Here is a 21,737-nt window from a genome sequence, read left to right as displayed (position 1 = left end):
CAGGTGCAGATGAGCCGGGCATGGGTGTAGAGTTGCTCCCTGGGACAGAAGGTCCGGCCTAATGGGTAGAGGAACTGGATCCCGAAAACTGAGGAAAACTGAGGAGCATCAGCAGTGGAAACCATGGCCTGTTCGGCCAGTATGGGGCTATTGTTAGCACTTCCACATCTTCCATCCTGAGCCTCGCCAGGAACCGGAGAATGACAGGAACTGGGGGAAAGCATATGCCCTGTGGAATCTCCAATGGTCTGTCAGAGCATCCGTCCCAAAGGCTTGGGGACAACGGAACCTCACATAATACTTCGGAAGCTTGTGATTGCATGGAGATGCAAATAGATCCACTTCCGGGTGAAATTCCAGAGAAGTGAGCCACTGGAAGACATCGTTGTGAAGGCTCCATTCGTTGTTGTCCAAGCGGACTCTTGAGAGGAAGTCCGCTTGAACATTCTGTACCCCTGGAAGAAACACTGCAGTGAGGTTGACCAGGTGTTTCTGGGCCCAATATAAGATTGGATCTACCTCCTTCAACAGGGAGCGACTGCGAGTGCCTCCTTGTCGCTTCACATAGGAGACCGCGGTCGTATTGTCCATCCTCAGGATCACAGAAGTCCCTTCTATTAGGTGACGGAATGCTTTCAGAGCGCAGAACGCGGCTCGCAATTCTAGAGTATTTGACACTACCCTGTGAGCTTGGAAATCCCAGCTGCCCTGGGCTATCTCTGTCTGACAGAGGGCACCCCATCCGGTGTTGCTGGCATCCGTGGTAACTGTGATCCAAGAGATGGGCATGATGGAATGGCAATTGAGGAGATTTTTGCTCTGCAGCCACCATGGAAGGCTCTCCCGCATTGATGATGTTATGCGAATTAGGTGATTTTGATCTCCTGGACGCCACTGATGGAGAAACCCCACTTGGAAAGGCCGCATTTTCCACTGTGCCCACTTCACCATTGGAGTCGTGGCTACCATGGTCCCAACCACTCTTAGACACTGAGATGCTCGAAGGTGAGTGGCCGTCATAGCTAGGCGTACCCTGTCCCTGACTACCGGGATCTTCTCGAGGGGCAAAGAAATTGTGCCTCGACTTGTGTCGAACTGAGCTCCCAGAAATATTAACGACTGGGTAGGCTCCAGGTGGCTCTTCTCCATGTTCAGTAACCAGCCAAACTCGCGAAGAGTGGCTATTACCTGAGACCTGTGTACCAGAAGTTGTTCTCGGTCTTGTGACAGCAGGAGCAGGTCGTCCAGATAATGGTGTAGACGGACGCCTTTGGTCCTGATCAAAGCCACCACTGCTAGTAAGACCTTTGAAAAAAGGGGGGGAGATTGGCGCAATCGGATTACACGAGCTGCTGCGATAATCTAGATATGGGCAAAAATGCAGATGATTGAGTCCAGTGGAATTGCTAGACACTTTGATGGCTGGAGGCTTTGTAGGGTGAAGCAACCCTGTATGGATCCAAGACAAAAAGAGAGAGAAGACCAAGCGCCAATCTAAGTGTAGCAATGCAGTTGATTTATTAGCAATTTAAAAGAGTATTAGGAGTATGAAGAAGGAGCGCATGCTCCGCAACGCGTCGCCGTTCTACGCACCAGCATCCCCAGGAAGTGATGTCATAGCCCTCCGACCCAAGGACCCACGCTGCTACACCACCGCCGAAGGATCTGCACGTCCCCTGCCTCACAACAGGAGATCGCCGCTCATCCCCCACAGCGCCAGCTCCACAAGGGATCCGGAATGACACCCTGGATGAATAGCGCCCAGATGCCCTGTACTATTTGAGATGCCTGTTTTTAACGCACGTTTGTGAGTAATACTCTTTTAAATTGCTAATAAATCAACTGCATTGCTACACTTAGATTGGCGCTTGGTCTTCTCTCTCTTTTTGTCTAGTAAGACCTTTGAGAATACCCGCGGCGATGTAGTAAGCCCAAACGGGAGACAGACAAATTGTAGATGATTCTGATCTACTGCGAATCGTAGGAACTTCTGGTAATCTGCTGCCACTGGCACAGTTCCTAAATGGTTTGCAGGACAATTTCATGGGTCAGATGGTGAATGCACCGACAAGAAACAATGCGGTACTTGACCTACTGATTACCAACAATACAGACCTGCTCAAGGATATAGAAATACGGGACAACTTAGGGAACAGTGACCATAGGTCAATTGGTTTCAGTATTAATTACAGTAATAGGAAACACAAGGGTAATATAAGGACACTGAATTTCAAAAGAGCCAATTTCCCTAAACTGCGCTCGCTGCTAGAAAATATCAAATGGGATAGAACCCTGGGAACAAAGAACACGGAGGAAAAATGGGAGTGCTTCAAGAGCATACTTAACAAGGGGGTGGGCCAGTGCATTCCACAGGGAAATAAATTTAAAAGAGCAAAACTAAACCCTGGGTGGCTAAACTCCAACATAAAAATGTATATTAGAGCTAAAGAAAAGGCCTTCAAAAAATACAAGACTGAGGGGTCATTGGCAGCATTTAAGCACTACAAAGAGTGTAATAAGAAATGTAAAGATGAAATCAGGGCGGCTAAAATAGAACACGAGAGACATATAGCGGAGGAGAGTAAAAAGAACCCCAAGAAGTTCTTTAAGTATATAAACAGTAAGAAAGCGAGGCCAGAACACATTGGCCCCATAAAAGATGATAAAGGAAAAATGGCCACTGAGGACAGAGAAAAGGCGGAAGTGTTAAATAATTTCTTTTCTTCAGTCTTCACAAAGGAATCGGGGGGCTACACTAACCCAGCTTGTAAGGCCGAACTAAATAATACACCTCAGGAAGTGCCGCCATGGCTAACAGAGGATAGACTTAGAGCTAAACTAGAGAAACTTAACATAAATAAATCCCCGGGACCGGATGGCTTGCACCCAAGGGTTCTTAATGAGCTCAGCCAGGTGATTGCCAGACCATTATTCTTGATCTTTAAGGATAGTTTACAGACAGGTATGGTGCCAGCTGATTGGAAAAAAGCCAACGTGGTACCAATATTTAAAAAGGGGCCGAGATATATCCCGGGTAACTATAGGCCGGTCAGCCTAACATCAGTAGTCTGCAAAATTTTGGAGGGGATGATAAGGGACCACATACAAGACTTTAGTAATGAAAACGGTATTATAAGTAGTAATCAGCATGGATTCATGAAAAATCGTTCATGCCAAACCAATCTATTAACCTTCTACGATGAAGTGAGCTGCCACTTAGATAAAGGTAAGCCTGTGGATGTGGTGTATCTGGACTTTGCAAAGGCCTTTGACACCGTTCCCCACAAACGCTTACTGTACAAACTAAGGAAGGTAGGTATGGATCATAAGGTGAGTACCTGGATAGAGAACTGGCTCCAGGGGAGAGTCCAGAGGGTGGTGATTAATGGGGAGTACTCTGATTGGGCGGGTGTGGAAAGTGGGGTCCCCCAGGGTTCTGTCCTGGGACCAATCCTGTTTAATTTATTCATAAATGATCTAGAGGAGGGGATATCTAGTACAATCTCAGTATTTGCAGATGATACTAAATTAGGCATGCCAATATCTTCTATGCAGGATGTGGAAATCTTGCAAGCAGACCTGAACAAAATAACGGGGTGGGCAACTACATGGCAGATGAGATTTAATGTAGAAAAATGTAAAGTAATGCACTTGGGGGCCAGTAACCAGAAAGCAAGCTACTCACTTGGGGGGGAACCTCTGGGTGAGTCTAGGATGGAAAGGGACCTGGGGGTACTGGTAGACAACAGGCTTGGAAGTGGCATGCAATGCCAAGCCGCTGCAAGCAAAGCCAACAGAATACTGGGTTGTATAAAAAAGGGGATTCACTCCAGAAATAAAGAGATTATTCTTCCACTCTACAAAACTCTGGTCCGGCCACATCTGGAGTATGCTGTCCAGTTCTGGGCACCGGTCCTCAGGAAGGATGTGCTGGAACTGGAGAAAGTCCAGAGAAGGGCAACAAAAATAATTAGGGGAATGGAGGACATCAGCTATGAGGAAAGACTACAAGCACTGAACTTATTCTCTCTGGAGAAGAGACGATTGAGGGGGGATATGATATCAATGTACAAATACTGTACTGGCGACCCTAGCATAAGGAACAAACTATTCAGAGTAAGGGAATACAATAAGACACGTGGCCACTCACTAAAACTTGAGGAAAGGCGGTTTAACCTTAAAGTGCGTAAGGGGTTCTTCACTGTAAGAGCGGTAAGGATGTGGAATTCTCTTCCGCAAGCAGTCATATCAGCGGGGAGCCTTGATAGTTTCAAAAAACTATTGGATGGACACCTTAAAGACCACAACATACAGGGGTATACAATGTACGGTTAAAAGCAAACACACACACACATCATAGGTTGAACTGGATGGACTTGTGTCTTTTTTCGGCCTCACTAACTATGTAACTATGTAACTATGGAAATAGGCGTCCTTGAGGTCGATTGACAAAAGCCAGTCTGCCGGTTGTATTGCTTGACGGATGGTGAATAGCGTCTCCATCTTGAATTTCTCCTTCTTGATAAAAGAGTTCAGGTGCGTGAGGTCTATGACCGGTCTCCAAGCACCGCTCTTTTTCTGAACCAAGAAGAGAGGGGAGTATAGACCCTGGAACTTCTCGTTGGTTGGAACTGGAACCACTGCGCCTCGAGCCACCAACAGATCTACGTAAGACAGAAGGCCTTGTCTTTTCTCTTCTGACTGTGGCAATGAGGTTGGAATGAACCTCAGTCTGGGCGGACTGCAGAATTTCCAGGAATGGCCTGTTGATACTGTCTTGACGACCCAGAAGTCCTTTATCGAGGCTGCCCAGACGTGTTGGAAGCGTAGTAGCCGAGCCCCGACTTGCTCCGCCTGGGCAGGCACAACGTCAAAAAGACTTCGTGGCATCCCGACCACCAGAAGACCCTCCTCTGGGTGCTTTCTGTCCTGAAGGCTGCGGTCTTCTCCAGTTCTTTCGGAATTGACGGCCAGGCTTATATAGGCAGGCATCCCTTGATCGATCAGCCCCTTGCCTGGGCTGAGACCTCTTCTGGTCCAGCAAGCGCCTATCCTGGGGAAGGAACCCCGACTTACCACCTGTGGCACGGGAAATGGCCCTTTCTAACTTGTTGCCGAATAGGGAGGACCCCTCAAATGGAATTCGGCACCAGGCCTGTTTTGACGCAGGATCGGCCAACCAAGGACGTAACCAAAGAGCCCGTTTTGCAGTAACCGATGAAAGCATTACCCGTGCCGCAAGGCGGACCATGTCTAGGGAGGCCTCCCCCAAAAAAGCTGCCGCCAGCCTAAGCTCATGTATTGGCGAATTTCTTGCGACTTCTTCCGACACGCTTCTGAGTGTTGTGTCCACACTGTCTGTCCACACCTCCATTGCTTTAGACAGGGCTGCGAGAGCCAATGCTGGCTTGCATGCCATTCCTGCTGACACATAGATGCGCTTGAGGTCTGAATCAATGCGTCTCTCAAGGCCATCCTTAAAGGTGACTGTGTCTTCAAGCGGAAGTGTGACATGACGCACCAGACGCATCAGTGCTGCATCCACCAGAGGTGCAGATTCCAGGTGTTTAACCTCTTCCGTTTTAAATGGGTACATTTTATTCATTTTGGAGAGTAGAGAGTTTATTCTCTCTGTGCAGCCCCATTCGTCTGTAATGATTTCGCCTACCTCCCCTAACAGGGGAAAGAAAGGGCGTTCCTTTTTGAGGTGCTTAAAATACCTCTTCTGTTTAGAGGGTGACTCTACCGGCTCATCCCACTTCAGGGCTTCCTTCACAGCTTTAACCAAGGAGGGAACCATGGCAAAGTCAAAACCCGCACTAGGGTCGTCTGCTTCAAGCTCACCCTCAGAGTAGTCAGATGAGGAGTGACTGTGCTGGGAAGGCCCAGGGATATGAATATTTTCACCAGCCGGAGTACTCGCCATCCTGGGGGAGGAAGTTCCAGCACGAGCAGGATCCAAGGTTTTTAAGGACTCCTTAACTACTCACCTGACCAGCGACTCCATCTGCTGGTTGCTGTCTTCCCTTTCGTTTGCAGCATGTGCAAAACAGGGCTCACAGAGCGACTTTCCATCAGGCACCTGTGCCCCACATCCCCAGCAGGATCTTTTGTCAGAGTGGCGGTGTCCTGAAGTAGCTCCAGACTCTTCACCATGTCGCCTAGAGGACGATCGATGGCGCCTGGAACTTGATGATGAATGCCGCGTTTGCGACCTGGGAGGATCTTTATCTTCACGGGCTGAGTGACGTCTTTCAGACCTAGAAGGGCTTTAGGAAAGAAAATAAAGACTCAACAGAACAGCAGAAAAAAAACCCCCTAAACATTACAGGTAGAGAAATAAAACCAATCTTACCTGTAATGTAAGGGCTGGCCACCAGGGGGCGGTGAGACATCCATATAACTTTAGGAAACTGCAAGAGATCATGAATGAGTGACATGCAGAAAGCAGGCAGGAAGCCTATTCAGCATAATCACAGCCATCTCTCATCTTTAAAAGATTCCTGCAGAGCACGGGGAAGCCGCTGGAAACACTGCTGAACAAACCCACAGATAGCTGAAACTGACAGCTATTTGAATTTGCTCCTGGAATGTTGTCACCGCCCCCCTCCCCCCACCTGTGCAAACCAAGCCTCGATTCAGATCGAGCCTGGAAGGCACCGCCCCCCCCCCCCCCCACCTGTGTGAACCAAGCCTCGATTCAGATCGAGCCTGGAAGACACCAGGAAGCAGTGGAGCGGAGGGGAAGGACGTGGAATGGAACACCATGCATCCCACAGCCAAACTAGACTCCAGGGAGAGATAAGTAACAAACAACAGGAGAATATACACAAAATTTACATAGAATGTAAAGCAGGGGTACATCACCACTTCCACGACCAGACCTTGGACCATACGGACACCGCGGCTGCACACATGATGGGGCGTATTAATGGGCCTCCCGCTAATAGCTGGGACGATTGGCCAAATGTTGCTTTGCCTGCCATTGGCCAGGTTTGTAAGCTCTTCTGACAACTGACTCCACGCCCGTGTCCTACCCCGCTAATAGCTAGGGCGTGCTGGACATGAAGGGGACACCACTCGATCCGACGTGCAGACCGCCAGGCCTGAATCGGGAATCTTCATGAGGTAAGATTTGACCATAATCCTTTCAGGAGGAGGACAAAAAAGGAACACGGCCTCTGGCACGGAGTAAAAATTTATGGGAGTAGGGTCCTATGAGGTAGGAGGAGGCGGGACTAACCCACACGTAAGCTGCCATGGAGTCTGTCAGGAAAGCAGCTTTTTTTTGAGCTGCAGTGTGCATAAGCCCTAAGGGTTTATGCACACTGCATCTCATAAAGGCTTCTCCTAAAGGCTTTTGGGATTTTTTTGAGCTCTCATTTTCTTCTGCCTGAAAACTCCCCTCCATGTAAGTTAATGTGTCCATGCACACTATGGCTTGGCTTTTTCAGAAGTTTAGAGGCATATGAACTTACAGACAGAAAAAAAACCCCACCAAACTCGTGTTTTTGAGAGGAGCTTTGGAGCAGAAAAGAAGTCTTAGCAACCGAAAACGCACGAAAAAACACAACAAAAAAGTGAGAAAGCTCAAAAAAGGGCAAAAAAGCACAAAAAAAATGGAAAAATTACCCGAGGGGAGGGTTTGTGAAAAAAACACTTATACTCACAAAAACTTGAAAATGCACAATAAAAAAAGCGCAAAAGAGCACAAAAAAGCACAAACTTCTTCAAGCTGTTAGGCAAAGAAATAAAAGTTCAAACGCCTGTAAAAGCATGAGCTGCAGTGTGCATGAGCCCTAATACAAATCTAAGGTTCTAATGCCTCTTACATACAATGAGAATATCAGACTTTTTTTTTTTTTTTTGCATGCTAGGCACATATGGAAAAGGAATAGGTTACTAAAGTTAGGAAAATTCTCATATGACACAATAAAACTTTGGAAGTGGTGTAATGTATTGTATTGTAGTCTTTAGTTTGAGAGCATGCATGGTCCTGGACTGGTCCCTAGATTTTGTTCATACAAATTCTATACTAATTAAACAAAAATTATTTGTTCTCTTATATTGCAAGAAAGATTTTCGTGTTTGTCCCTTCAGATATATTTGCATGAACTGTCGTGATCATCTCTCGAAAGTGGTGTGCTAGCAAACAGATTATCAAATGCGTTTTTTTTTTTTTTTTTCCCCGATATTCTTATTGTCTGTACTCGGCATTACGCTTTACAGCTCTGCCTAACATAAAAAAAAAAGTTTTGGCTGGAGCTTCTCTGTCTGCACTGGTCTGGTAGCAAATTAAAACATGTCATAATATTATCTACAGGATAAGGACAAGACAAACACTGAATTCCACATGGATAACTTATTTGCCACAGTGAAGGACCTTTTTAATGCTGGAATTGAAACAACCGGTTCCACCCTGAAAAGCGCTCTTCTCATCCTTCTCAAGTATCCAGACGTAGCAAGTAAGTGACATTTTATTTTTTTTAGAACATTGGCACAAGGGAAGAAGTGGCATGGATCTGACTGTGAATGGTCAATAAGACCCCTAAAGCGGAGTTCCGGCCACATACACATTTTTGAGATAAAAATACCCCCCCTAATCCTAAACTATCCCCAATTACACTAAATCTATTCCCACATTACAGTAGAGTACAGTAAATGAATATAGATAAAATCTTACCTTTAAAATTGATTGAAGAGCACGGCCAGTGCTTTAAGTGGGCCGGTATGCACTGGTACTCAGTACCGCCACTTCCAAATATGGCTCTTGAGCATACCGCCACCTCTCCGTGCGCCTTAGTGTACCAGTACGCTCATTTTGGACATCTGTGCCCTCAATTGCCCCCCCAAGAATATTTCCCACTCCGGGGCGAGCCAGACCAGTCACCACCAGTAAGTCCCCCTGCTCCGGAGTCCCAGCCCCGGCTAGGGGGGGTGCTCTGTGGGGACCCTGATGTGGGGTGGGGGGGCAAAAAAATGTATAGGCTTTAATAGAGTACTGGCACCTCTTTTGGGCCACTTAAAGCACTGAGCGAGGCCATCTGCGGTGTGGGCGTCTGAAGCCACTGTGTCCCTTCGCTGTGTCCTTCTTCCTGGTTTCTGGCTACCCAGAATGCCGATCGTAATCTCGTGCATGCGCTGTAGATTGCGATCGGCAATCAGTGTAGCGACCGGCCATTCCCATTGCATCCTGGGATGTATGACACACATCTCCCAGGACGCAATGCAAAACCGGAAGTGACATCCGGGGCCGCGGTCGCAGAAGGAGGAAGTCGGACAGAGATGCCCCTAAAATAAGGTAAGTGATCCCCAAAAAAAAAAAAAATGTATGTCCAATTGTTTTTTAACATGCTTTTCCCTACAGGAATCAGAAAAGAAGAAAATTGGTCCAGAACTCCGCTTTAAGCCATTCTATCCTGACCCAATATACACTATATTGTCAAAAGTATTGGGACGCTTGCCTTTACACGCACATGAACTTTAATGGCATCCCAGTCTTACTCGGTAGGGTTCAATTTTGAGTTGGCCCACCCTTTGCAGTTATAACAGCTTTAACTTATCTGGGAAGGGGGTCCACAAGGTTTAAGAGTATTTCTATAGGAATGTTTGACCATTCTTCCAAAAGCGCATTTGTGAAGTCAGGCACTGATGTTGGACAAGAGGGCCTGGTTTGCAGTCTCCAGTTTAATTCATCCCAAGGATGTTCTTACTTTGTGCACTGGTGCACAGTCATGTTGGAACAGGAAGGGGCCATCGCCAAACTGTTCCCACAAAGTTAGGAGCATGAAAATGTCTAAAATGTCTTGGTTTGGTGACGGCTTAAGAATTCCCTTCACTGGAACTAAGGGGCCAAGACCAACCCCTGAAAAACAACTCCACACCATAATCTCCCCTCCACCAAATGATTTGGACCAGTGCACAAAGCAAGGTTCATAAAAACATGGATGAACGAGTTTGGGGTGGAGGAACTTGACTGGCCTGTACAGAGTCCTGATCTCAACCCAATAGAACACCTTTGGGATGAATTAGAGCAAATACTGCTAACATCAGTGCCTGACCTCTTAACCACTTTACCGCTATGTACCGGAGTACTACTGCGGCAAAGTGGCACGATCCCGTCTGACGACGTAGACCTACGTCGCCAGACTCCTCCCCCTGTAGGCGGCGCTACGTGCGCCGCCGGAGGCGCGCTCCCGCTGTTTTCATTCACAGCGGGAGTCGGGCCAGGGGAGGAGCGGCGGCGATCGCCGCTGCTCTGCCCCGATCGTCGGGGAATCCAGTTTAGAGATCCGCCCGCCTGTGTAAACAGAGCGGGCGGATCTCCTCAGTGACAGGGAGTGACAGATCGGAGTGTTCAGCATAGCTGGACATGCGATCTGTCCCTGTCTCACACAGTCACCTCCCCCCCCACACGTCAGTAAGCACCAGGCATACATTAACCCCTCCCTCTCCAATAAAATTAACCCCTTCCCTGCCAGTGTCATTTTTACAGTAACAGTGCATATTTATAGCACTGATTACTGCAGTAATGTCACTGGTCCCCCCAAAAGTGTCAAAAATGTCAGTCAAGGGTCCGATCTGTCCGCCGCAATGTCGCAGTCCCACAAAAGAAATCGCAGATCACCGCCATTACTCGTTAAAAAAAAAAAACACCAAAAATGACATAAATCTTTCCCTTTGATAGTAAACGCAATAACTTTTGCGCAAACCAATCAAAATACGCTTATTGCGATTTTTTTTACCAAACATGGGTAGCAGAAAACAAATTGGCCAAAAATTAAAAAAAAAATTGGTTTTTTACATCTTTTTTGGGGGGAATTTCATATAAAAAAATGTGAAAAATATTGTTATTTTTTCAAAATAAACGCTCTTTTTTTGTTTATAGCGCAAAAAGTAAAAATCGCACAGGTGATCAAATACCACCAAAAGAAAGCTCTGTCTGTGGGAAAAAAAGGACATAAATTTCGTTTGGGTAAGGTGTCGCATGACCGCGCAATTGTCAGTTAAAGTAGCAGAGTGCCGAATCGCAAAAAGTGGCCCAGACGTAAGACAGCAAAATGCTCTAGTGGTAAAGTGGTTAAATGCACTTCTGGAAGAATGGTCAAACATTCCCATAGACACACTCCTAAACCTTGTGGACAGCCTTCCCAGAAGAGTTGAAACTGTTATAGCTGCAAAGGGTGGGCCAACTTAATATTGAACCCTATGGACTGGGATGCTAATAAAGTTCATGTACGTGTAAAGGCAAGCGTCCCAATACTTTTAACAATATAGTGTATGTATCCTCTATGCTAGTAGTTTATGTCCTGCAATCTTCATATCACTGCCTATGAAACAATATAGCACAATAATGGCTTATCTAGGCTGTTCCAGCAGAGACCATGTTCATTTGTAAAAAGTTCTTCTTTCTGTCTGATCTCCTACAAGGATCAGTCCAAGTCTCCCATTGAACTTCTTCTAAAAATGCCATAAAAAGGTTGCCTGTCAAATTAATGCGGAAAATCTCCTTAAAGCGGTATTAAAAAATAAATATATATATATATATATATATATATATATATATATATATAATATTGCAGGTTACCAATCATTAAATGTGATGGTTGCATTAGTTTTCTTTTTTAGGCATGTTCCCCTCTGTCTTCACTCACTGATCTAGCTAGTAGAACTACTCCTGTATTAAAGCACCCCCTTATGGAAGAAGGAGCACAGAGACACGTTTGGACAACAGCATTGTCAGTTTGGGGAGAGGAGTGTTGAATGCACTAGCAGGTTTAAATACACTAACAAATTGAATCCAAACTCCAACTAAGACTTTATAAGAAGTTACAGAAAAAAAAGTTATTTTCCTTTTGGGATAAAAGTTTTATATAAATGAATAAAATCTGCCCATAAAATCCTACCCTAGTTGTATGCCTTACCGGTGTTAATGACCAACCTTTGCGCTTTGTGAATGGGCCAGCGGTGGGGGAAGGAGGATGGGGGATTAAAACAAGGTACCCACTCCCCCCTCCCCCCGAAAGGTGCCAAATGTGGCAGCGAAGTTGGGGTGGAGGCAAACAAGCAAAGCTTCCTCTTTTGGGTGGAGCTCTGCTTTAAACTGGCCCTTTAATCATTTGCATGGCTTGCATGGAATCTTTTCTTTAAAATCACAAAATAAGCTCCAATCTTCCATTACTCTCTTAAACTAATAAGCTGCTTAAAGCGGAGTTCTGGGCACAAAAACAATATTTTTTTTTTGTGCCCCTCCGCTAGTTCGACATTACCTGAAAAGGAATTGGATAGTTATTTTTTTTTTTTTTGTTTACTCACCTTTTAATTGAAGATCGTAAATACTCACCTCAGAGTACTTCCTCCCTCGGTGCCGCGGCTCACCCCGTCACTTCCTGTCTCGCTATGATTCCTGGGAGCTGAACGTCATCGCTTCCAGGAATCAATGCGACGGCACCGGCCCCGCTCGTCACTTACGGGCGACGCCGCATTCCCCTGCTAAACAGCTTCTGGGCATGCCCAGAAGCTGTGGAGGAATGCGGCGCCGCACCGGAAGTGACGAGAGGGGCCGGTGCAGGCGCATTCTGGGACAAGAAGACGCGGAAGAAGACACAGAAGAGGACCGCGCCAGCTTCAGCTGCCCACAAGAGAGATGGAAACGCTGTGGAAGAAATTTTATAAGTATTTCTTCTAAAAGGTAAGTGCGAACCGGGACAGATCAGAGGCTAGCCATTGTGGAATGTGCTAGCCCTGACTGTCCCGGGGGTATGTTTATTAAAAAATGACTTCTGAGCCCGGAACTCCGCTTTAACTCAACTTTAAAAAATGCATTCCTTCTTTTTGCATTGTTTACAAATCTTTTTTTCTTTTTCTCTGTCTGCACAGGAAAAATGCAGGAGGAAATAGATAACGTCATTGGGCAGAGTCGATCTCCTTCAATGGAAGATCGTCTTAGGATGCCGTACACAGATGCTGTGATTCATGAGATTCAGAGGTTTGCTGACATAATTCCCTTGGGACTTCCACACTCAGCCAGCAGAGATACAGTATTCCGAGGGTACAACATACCAAAGGTCAGAAGCTCTGTGCAGTTTACCATCTAAACCAGACTTTCTCAACCTTTTCAACACAGAGGAACCCTTGAAATAAATTTCTGGTCTCAGGGAACCCCTAAAAATCTACAACTCATTACACAATAGTGTGACAGTCAGTGGGAAGAATGCTCCTTTCTCTTGTCATTATTGGAAAGAATTACCCCCTTACATATAGCTAAAAGCAACAATGGTGTCATTGGAAACTTATCTGAGAGGCAGAAATTGCCCGTTGCTCAAGGAACCCCTAGCAACCTCAGGAGGAACCCTGGTTGAGAAACCCTGATCTAAACCAATAAAATACCATTGCTTCTCAGTTACTGCCCTTTTCTCATACCATGTTTAAAACAGACCAGCATCCCATTATGTCAATAAAATATTTTCCCTGTTGAATTTCTGAAAATCTGTATACCTTTCAGGTCCAAATCATTTCATTTTCTATAGGCCCGTACACACGCACCAATTGTCGGCCGTAAATGTTCGCCCAATGTCCGATCGGCCGATTGTCGGCTTGTTAGTATGATGCTTCCGACAACCGACTGCAACTTTTCGGCCGAACAAAATCTGGTGTGCAGGCTATAAAATTTTTGTTGGCCGTCACCAGAACGGCCGATTTTCCTTCAGTCAATACAGATTTCGGCCGACAAAAGCCAGATGAGCAAGACTGGGCATGCTCAGAGAAGAAAAAACACACGGAAAGTAAACCAGCACATGACATCACTTCTGAAGTTGGTTGTTGTTGGCCGAGAAAATTCGTGTGCAGTCTAGAGCACATTTCAACCAACAAAACAACTCTGGGCAAAAGACGGCCGATCGGTCGGCCAACAATCGGTGCGTGTGTACGCGGCTTATGTCTAGAACAGCCTTGTTCTCTTTGAGACAATTCCAAATGTTCTTTATGTACAACTTTCCCTACTCTCAGCCATTGCTCAGTGCTCAGGTCATTGCTGAATTAAGACTTGGCTCACAGGATTTTTCATTTACAAGAGCAGTTAGCAGGTCAACACATGTGAAAAGTAAAATGCCCAAATGCTTAGTGTAAAATCATCCAGCATTCAACCAGAATTCATCTTGTGACTGGAAAGTTAAAAGAGGTCATTGGCTTTTGTGGGCTATACAACGCACAACATCATGTCACATTGCTTGGCTATGTGGAATAATCATTTGATATGTCTTAAGCCAGACATTCCCAATCAGGGTTTCTCCAGAGGTTGATGGGGGTTCCTTAACCACTTGCCGACCGCCGTATTTACTGCGGCGGTCAGCCCCTCACAGGCAAAGCGACGTAGGACTACGTCGCTAGCCTGTGAGGCTCTAGGGGGCGAGCGCGCGCCGCCGGAGCGCGCTCCCACTCCCACTCGGTCACGGACCCCCCTGCGCGTGTGCCCGGCGGACCCGATGTTCGCCAGGCACTCACGATTGTCCGTTACACCGGGAGAAAGGCAGGCGGCTAATGTAAACAAAGCCGCCTGTCATTCTTCCCTGTGTAAGAATGGAGATCATACGGTTCTGCTATGTAGGACCATTGATCTCTTTTCTTACACCAGTAGCCACATCCAATCACAGTTAGAATCACGCCTAGGGACACACTTAACCCCTCCCTCTCAAAAAAAAGTTAACCCCTTCCCTGCCAGTGTCATTTTTACAGTAACAGTGCATATGTATAGCACTGATTACTGTAGAAATGTCACTGGTAACCCCAAAAGTGTCAAAAATGTCAGTCAAGGGTCTGATCTGTCCGCCGCAATGTCGCAGTACCGCAAAAAAAATCGCAGATCGCTGCCATTACTCGTTGAAAAAAAAAACAACAAAAATGACAAAAATCTTTCCCTTAGTTAGTAAACGCAATAACTTTTGCGCAAAACAATCAAAATAAGCTTTTTGCAATTTATTTTAGCAAACATATGTAGCATAAAACAAATTTGCCTAAAATGTTAAAAAATTTAGATTTTTACATTTTTTTTGGGGAATTTCATATAGCAAAATGTGAAAAATATTGTAATGTTTGCAAAATTGACGCTTTTTTTGTTTATAGCGCATGATCAAAAAATCGCACAGGTGATCAAATACCACCAAAAGAAAGCTCTGTCTGTGGGAAAAAAAAGGACGTCAAATTAGTTTAGGTACAGCATTGCACGACCACGCAATTGTCCGTTAAATTCACGCAGTGCCGAATTGCAAAATAGGCCCTGGTCAGGAAGGGGGTCAAATCTTCCGGGGCTTAAGTGGTTAAGATGTGACTGACTGACCTCCTACCTAATGGTACCTGCATGGTTTTGGTCCCACACTACTTGGCAGTCACGGCTTTTCAATAAGGGTGGAATTTGGCCACTCCTGTAATGGGGGCATTCTTCCCTCCTGACCACCACTATCAGAGGCATTCTTCCCACTGACCCTCGATAAATTGATTTTAGCAGGGGTTCCTGAGACCTAAATAATATTTTAAGGTTTTCTTTGGGGTAAAAATGTTGTGAAAGGCTGTCTTAAACCAATGGCTGTTGATGATTAACAGGTTGTGCACTATAAGCTCCCCTACTGCTTTTTTATGTAGCTGGCTTTGTGTTTAAAGGATAAGTTCCCCTTTTGAAAAACAAAAACAAATGCACATCTTTTTGCAGGTAAACAAATGTGCATTTATTATATTTTTTACTAGGAGCCTGGAAAACGTTGCACCTGCAATCCGCAGATCGCGGGTGCCATGGAGCAGTGGTCCTCAACTCCGGTCCTCGGGGCCCACTAACAGGCCAGATTTTATGTATTACCTTGGGGAGATGCAGACTAGAATACTGCAATCACTGAGCAGCAAATGAGATCACCTGTGATGTAATTTAGTTATCTTGCAAACCTGGCCTGTTAGTGGGCCCCGAGGACCAGGGTTGAGGACCACTGCCATGGAGGACTACTGCAAAAAGAAGAGGGGAGAAGCGCTCTAAGTGCAGACAATTTATTGCAGATAACAAGGCAGGTGATATACACTCACTAGACATGAAGACTGAAAAGCTGTATGTGTCAAAGCAATCTTGCAGCCATCCTCTGGAGGGTGTCCTCTGGTCACAGGAAGCCGTATGCAGTACTGTCACTGGCGGTGGGAGGGAAGAAAGCCGGCTGTCTCCCACAACATCAGCGGTGAGCGGTCAAGCGGCTCGGATCTGCGGTTCCGTGTTGCGAGTGATGGATGGAGGCACTCTCACCCACAGGGATGGTGGGATCTGTCCGATGTGTTACGGCATGCACGACGCGTTTCTGAGCATGCGCGGGGTCCTCTGCACCCAGCGCGCTCTTTCATCAGGTGCTAGAGTGCCGTAGTCTCTGTGGGGCTTTATGTAGTGCTGAACAAGAGGATAATTAGGCACAGCTGAAGTAAGGGGATGGCAACCGCCCACAGCACTGAGCAATAACCTAACCAATCAAACATTTTTGTAGCAATGGGAGAGATTAAAAACAACTTAGAAGTGGAGTATGATCGGTCGGCTGCCCTTAAATACACATGTATGTGGGCTAGACAACCGCTTATCACAGTGATAGCAAACAATTAGGCAATACAAAACATATAATAAATGTAAAATAGGGGTAAGCCTGGGTTCATCAAGGCTTATGAAGAACATGTAAAAACGTTCCAGGTTTAAAACGATACAATTATAAAAATAAAAAAGTTAATAAAAAGCATATTTAAAAGGTATATTTTAAGAGCTAATGCATAATACCTATACAGGCTGTGGTATGGAGAAACATATAAGCAAATGAAACAATAAAAGGAGGGAGGGGGAGGGGGGGGGAGTAAAAAAGCCTTATATATTGGATAAGAAAATGGAGGATGGATATAACCCATATATAGGTGTACATTTGTATATCCTAATAATTATATTTTCTGTATAAAGGATTTTTATATGGATTACCAACTACGGTACCACATGTATGATATATAGGGGAATAAGCCTTCTGATTGCTCAGTAGGTAAACCTTATAAAGTTTGTATAAAAGATTTATATACCAGAACCAGGGCCAAAGTGTATATATTAAAAAATCATCTGATATGATGTGATGAAAAAATAATAAATAAAGACCAACAGAAAACCCTGATAATAATTATAAGATAGTGTGCACGTCTAATTCTTCATTTAACCCTCGAGGAGCGAGAACATCTAACGTATAGATCCAGAAAGTCTCTCGCATACATAATTTGGAAAATCGTTCTCCCTCCGGCAAGTCTTTGGGAATCGATTCGATAACCCAAATTTTTAGTCCCTCGGTGGATTTTCCATGGACTTCTGAAAAATGTCGAGGGACACTATGAAGGTCAAATCCACCTTCAATAAGACGGCGATGTTTGCCGAATCGTTGTCTGACTGGTCTGATGGTTCGACCTACATAGAGCAACTGGCAGGGACATATCAGACAATACACCACATAGTCTGTGGAACAGTTGAAAAAATTGTCCAAGACATAGATTTTGTCATTATGTGTAAAGTTCTTTTGGCCATGTTGCACAAAACTACACATTTTGCATAACTTTTTACGGCAGGCATACATGCCTTTCAGGGGGATCATCCATGACGGATGATTAGTGGCCTTGATGTTCTTTAATTTGCTGGGTGCTATTTTGTTTTTCAAGGTGGTAGCCCTCCTATAAGTCACTTTTGGCTTGTCCAAAATGACCGAGTTCAAATGGGGGTCTTGTTTTAGGATATCCCAGTGTTTTGATAGAATTTTTTCCATTTTTCTATACTGACAATGGAACTTAGTGACAAAACGAACAGGATGGTATTCGCTCTTGGCCCTAGAACTAGGATGTTTCCCTGGAAGATAGGCCTCATAGGCTGAGTTTACCAAATCATCAGGGTAGCCCTTCTCTGAGAATTTTTTCTTTAAGTGTTTACTTTGAGTTAGATAATCTCCATCTCTGGTACAGTTCTGTTGAAGTCGACAGAACTGGCCTTTTGGTATATTTTTCGTCCATTGGGGGTGATGGCAACTCTTATAATGGAGATATGAATTACCTCCCGTGGGTTTGATATAATTTTTGGCATGTATCTGATGTAGCTCATGTCCCAATTCCAGATCTAAAAAAGGCATAGAATCTGGATGTGAGACTGACGTGAACGATAGACCCAAAGAGTTGTTATTGCAGTGGCTGACAAAACCGTCAATCTGGGATGCGGAACCATCCCAGATGACGATAATGTCGTCAATATACCGCCCAAAAAAAATGATGTGTTGAGCAAATGGATTATTCTGCCAAATGTATCTAAGTTCCCAATAGCCCATGGTCAGATTCGCATATGAAGGAGCAAAGTTAGCTCCCATGGCTGTGCCATTTATCTGCAGATAAAACATGTCCTCAAACTGAAAATAGTTGTGGGTTAGGCAGAAATGTGTCGCCTCCAAAATAAAGGAAACTTGGTCATGATGTAGGGAAGAATCTAGTAGGAGAAAATGTTGTAATGCTTGTAAGCCTATACTATGGGGGATAGATGTATACAAGGAGCTAACATCTAAAGATAGCCACGAGTAACTATCTTCCCATCTATATGGCGTAATCTGCTCCAATAGGTGGCCCGAGTCTCGTATGTACGATTGCAGACTTTGGGCCAAGGGCTGTAAAAAGACATCAATAAACTGTGAGAGGCCACTAGTGACGCTATTCATTGCTGCAACGATAGGTCTCCCTGGGGGATGAAGGGGGTCTTTATGGACCTTTGGCAGGTGGTAGAAATATGGAGTATTATAATACTCCTTTTTCAAAAAGGCCGCCTCATCCTTATTAATCACTTTTTTGGATAGTGCAGAACCTACCAGTTGTTCGACCTCAATTTTATATATGGGCAATGGGTCTTTTGAGAGCCTCAAGTATGTTTTTTGGTCACTTAATAGTCGAAGGGCTTCGTTCACGTAATCACTTTTATTCTGTAGGACAATGCCCCCACCTTTGTCTGCAGATTTAATAATAAGATCAGGGTTATCAGAGAATCTCTTAAGGGCCTGGGATTCGCCATGATGGAGATTAAGGTGGGAGTATTTGCTCTGTTTTGATGTATCTGAACACATGGCTTGCAGGTCAGCAAAGACTGTCCTATAATAAGTTTCTAGGTACGGGCCTTTTGAGCGTGTGGGGTAAAACACGGATTTAGGCCGTAAGTCCGTATGGGTATAGTGTGGCGACTCCGGGAGATGCTGAGTATATAACAGTATATCAGGGTCCAGATCGTCATCCTCACAGGGATCATAAGTGCTAAAGGGACTGCCAGGAAAAATCTCATCAGTTGGGGTAGGGGCATTGGTGTCTACATTGTCAGTGAGGGAGCTGGTATCAGCCTGTTTGGCCTTTATATTGAAATAACGCTTCAATGTAAGGTTGCGTATAAACTTATTTAAATCACGAAATAGTAAAAAGGAGTTAGGGAAGGAGGTAGGGGCAAAACTTAGGCCTTTATGTAATAAGGACATATCATCCTGATTTAACTGGACGGAGGAAAGATTAAAAATCTTTATAGTCTCCGTTGTTTGGAGTTTATTTTTGGTAATTCGTTTACCTCCTCTACATCCTCGTCTATAATTTTTCTTTTTTTCTTTCTGGTATTGGTCAGTGGGCCCTCCTCTAAAAAAGACAGCGGAGGGGGGACCATTGTAGAGGGAACCGTGTCAAGTTCATTGATCATGACAGGAAAAGATATATTTTGGCTCAAGCCAAGTGACTTTGGTGTTACTGGTATCTGACTGGCTATAGGGGGACTAATGAACTCTTCCCGGTTGGCGGGTAAGTTTGGGAGGGTCTGAACCGACGTGGGGACAGATGACTTACCAGCGGTAACTCGGGCGTTGGTGGTACTGGAAAGTCTATTTTTAGTAATATTATTATAGGTGGCAGAAATGCTCTCAATCTTACTAACTTTACCTATATCTGTCTTGGTTTTGTTTTTATTTATATTTTTATTATTACACTTATTAGAATGGTTAGGTGGAATTCTGGTTGGACAACTAGAGGGAATATTACTCTTATTATGTTGGTCAAAGAGTCTATCTACCTTAGTGGTCTGATTCTTGGCTATGGGTATGAGTCTATGGTTGTACATGGGCTGTGTATCACTGCCACCACTATGTGGCGCGGTCCTAAGGGGTTGGACTGGGTGAATCTCCAGGGACATTAGTGGAGGTATGTGGTGATTTTGTTTCCACAGGAAAACCTTATCGTTGCTGTAATCATCTAGGTCTCTCCTAAATTTATCCAATTTAGTATGTATGAGTTGGTCCTCCTTTCTTTTTGTATTCCTTTTTAGAGTGTCAAACCACTCAAGAGGGATATGCGTATGAAAACTCTCAATGTCCTGAATCAATATTTGGATGTTGTGTACTAATGAATCGTATTTAATGTGTCGCTGAGTGGCGAGAAGCCCTAGCCACTTAGTGGTGCAGAACTCTGCAATACCACGCCACTCTTTCAGGTGGGCGGGATCTAAAAAGGAGCAGGTCTGCGTAATCCTAAGGCCCCTGGGGGAAATTTTGGCAGATAAATATTTATTGAGAAAAAATTCATCCCACCACTGAGTGTTGGCGGAGTGCATTAGTCTCTCTAGTTTTTTGAACATACCACATAAGACATGGCGGTCTGTACGTTTTCTGATAGGCTCATCAGAAAACAAATCATTAGAAAAAATGGAATATAAGGTATCTAAAATGTCATATTTGTGTAATTCCACATCACTGATTAGATCCATGATCACGCAGGTCAGAGTGGAATGTACAAATATGCAGAAAATTGTATAAAATGTAAACAATTATTGTTATAAAATGGTGAATATCAGTGTATATGCGTGTATATACACCCAACCAAGGACCAAATTCCAAGGTACACTGGCTGGTATACTGACAACTAGATGAGTGGTGTCAAGTAACCCAGGGGACAACTCCACATCTATAGTTAATAAGTACAAAACAATTATCAATAACTGGAACGGAAAAAAACAACTACCAATATGAGTGATGATACATATATCTGTGATGTGTATAAACCTTTGTAGGAGATAGGTGCATCTAAACCCATAGATATTAGGCTTGTATCAAAGACAGGGTCATCAAAAATAGAATCATCTACAATCATCTAGGCACACATGCTGGGTCAATCAAGCTGCTCTAGAGGAACCTCTCAAAAAGCACATAAAAAACAAAACACAGAGCGCTACGAAGACCTCCAGCATATGAAGGGTGGATGAACAGAACTAATAAGCAGCTGAATCCAGGGAGGGGGGGGGGGGGGGGAAGGGAAAAAAAAAAAAAAAAAAACACAGGCAATAAAAAAGGTTGTAGCTGCAAATGGACATAGGCATAAAATGGTACCATACAATAGGGGACAATGGGATACCATAAATAGGTTGATGATCCTAAAAGGGATAAAGTCCGTGGGCACTGAGCTGCTCTTCCACAGATGAGGAGGAAAAATCTGTACAGACAAAAAGAAGAGGGGAGAAGCGCTCTAAGTGCAGAAATGTGTAGTTTTGTGCAACATGGCCAAAAGAACTTTACACATAATGACAAAATCTATGTCTTGGACAATTTTTTCAACTGTTCCACAGACTATGTGGTGTATTGTCTGATATGTCCCTGCCAGTTGCTCTATGTAGGTCGAACCATCAGACCAGTCAGACAACGATTCGGCAA

General features: G+C 44.7%; 1 protein-coding gene across 1 annotated transcript in view; it reads left to right on the top strand.

The window, feature by feature from the left end:
- The window catches only part of LOC309559477 (cytochrome P450 2A4-like), a 106,139-nt gene that overhangs the window by 67,862 nt on the left and 16,540 nt on the right, over positions 1 to 21,737 (top strand). The window contains exons 6-7 of the mRNA XM_082262751.1: positions 8,324 to 8,465; positions 12,880 to 13,067. Of these exons, the coding sequence (XP_082118877.1) occupies positions 8,324 to 8,465; positions 12,880 to 13,067 (330 nt within the window). The remainder of the gene's footprint in view (positions 1 to 8,323; positions 8,466 to 12,879; positions 13,068 to 21,737) is intronic.

The sequence above is a fragment of the Pelophylax lessonae genome (assembly GCF_965119305.1).
Source record: "Pelophylax lessonae genome assembly, chromosome: 7".
Classification (NCBI taxonomy): Eukaryota; Metazoa; Chordata; class Amphibia; order Anura; family Ranidae; genus Pelophylax; species Pelophylax lessonae.
This window is presented reverse-complemented; position numbering and strand designations above follow the sequence as displayed.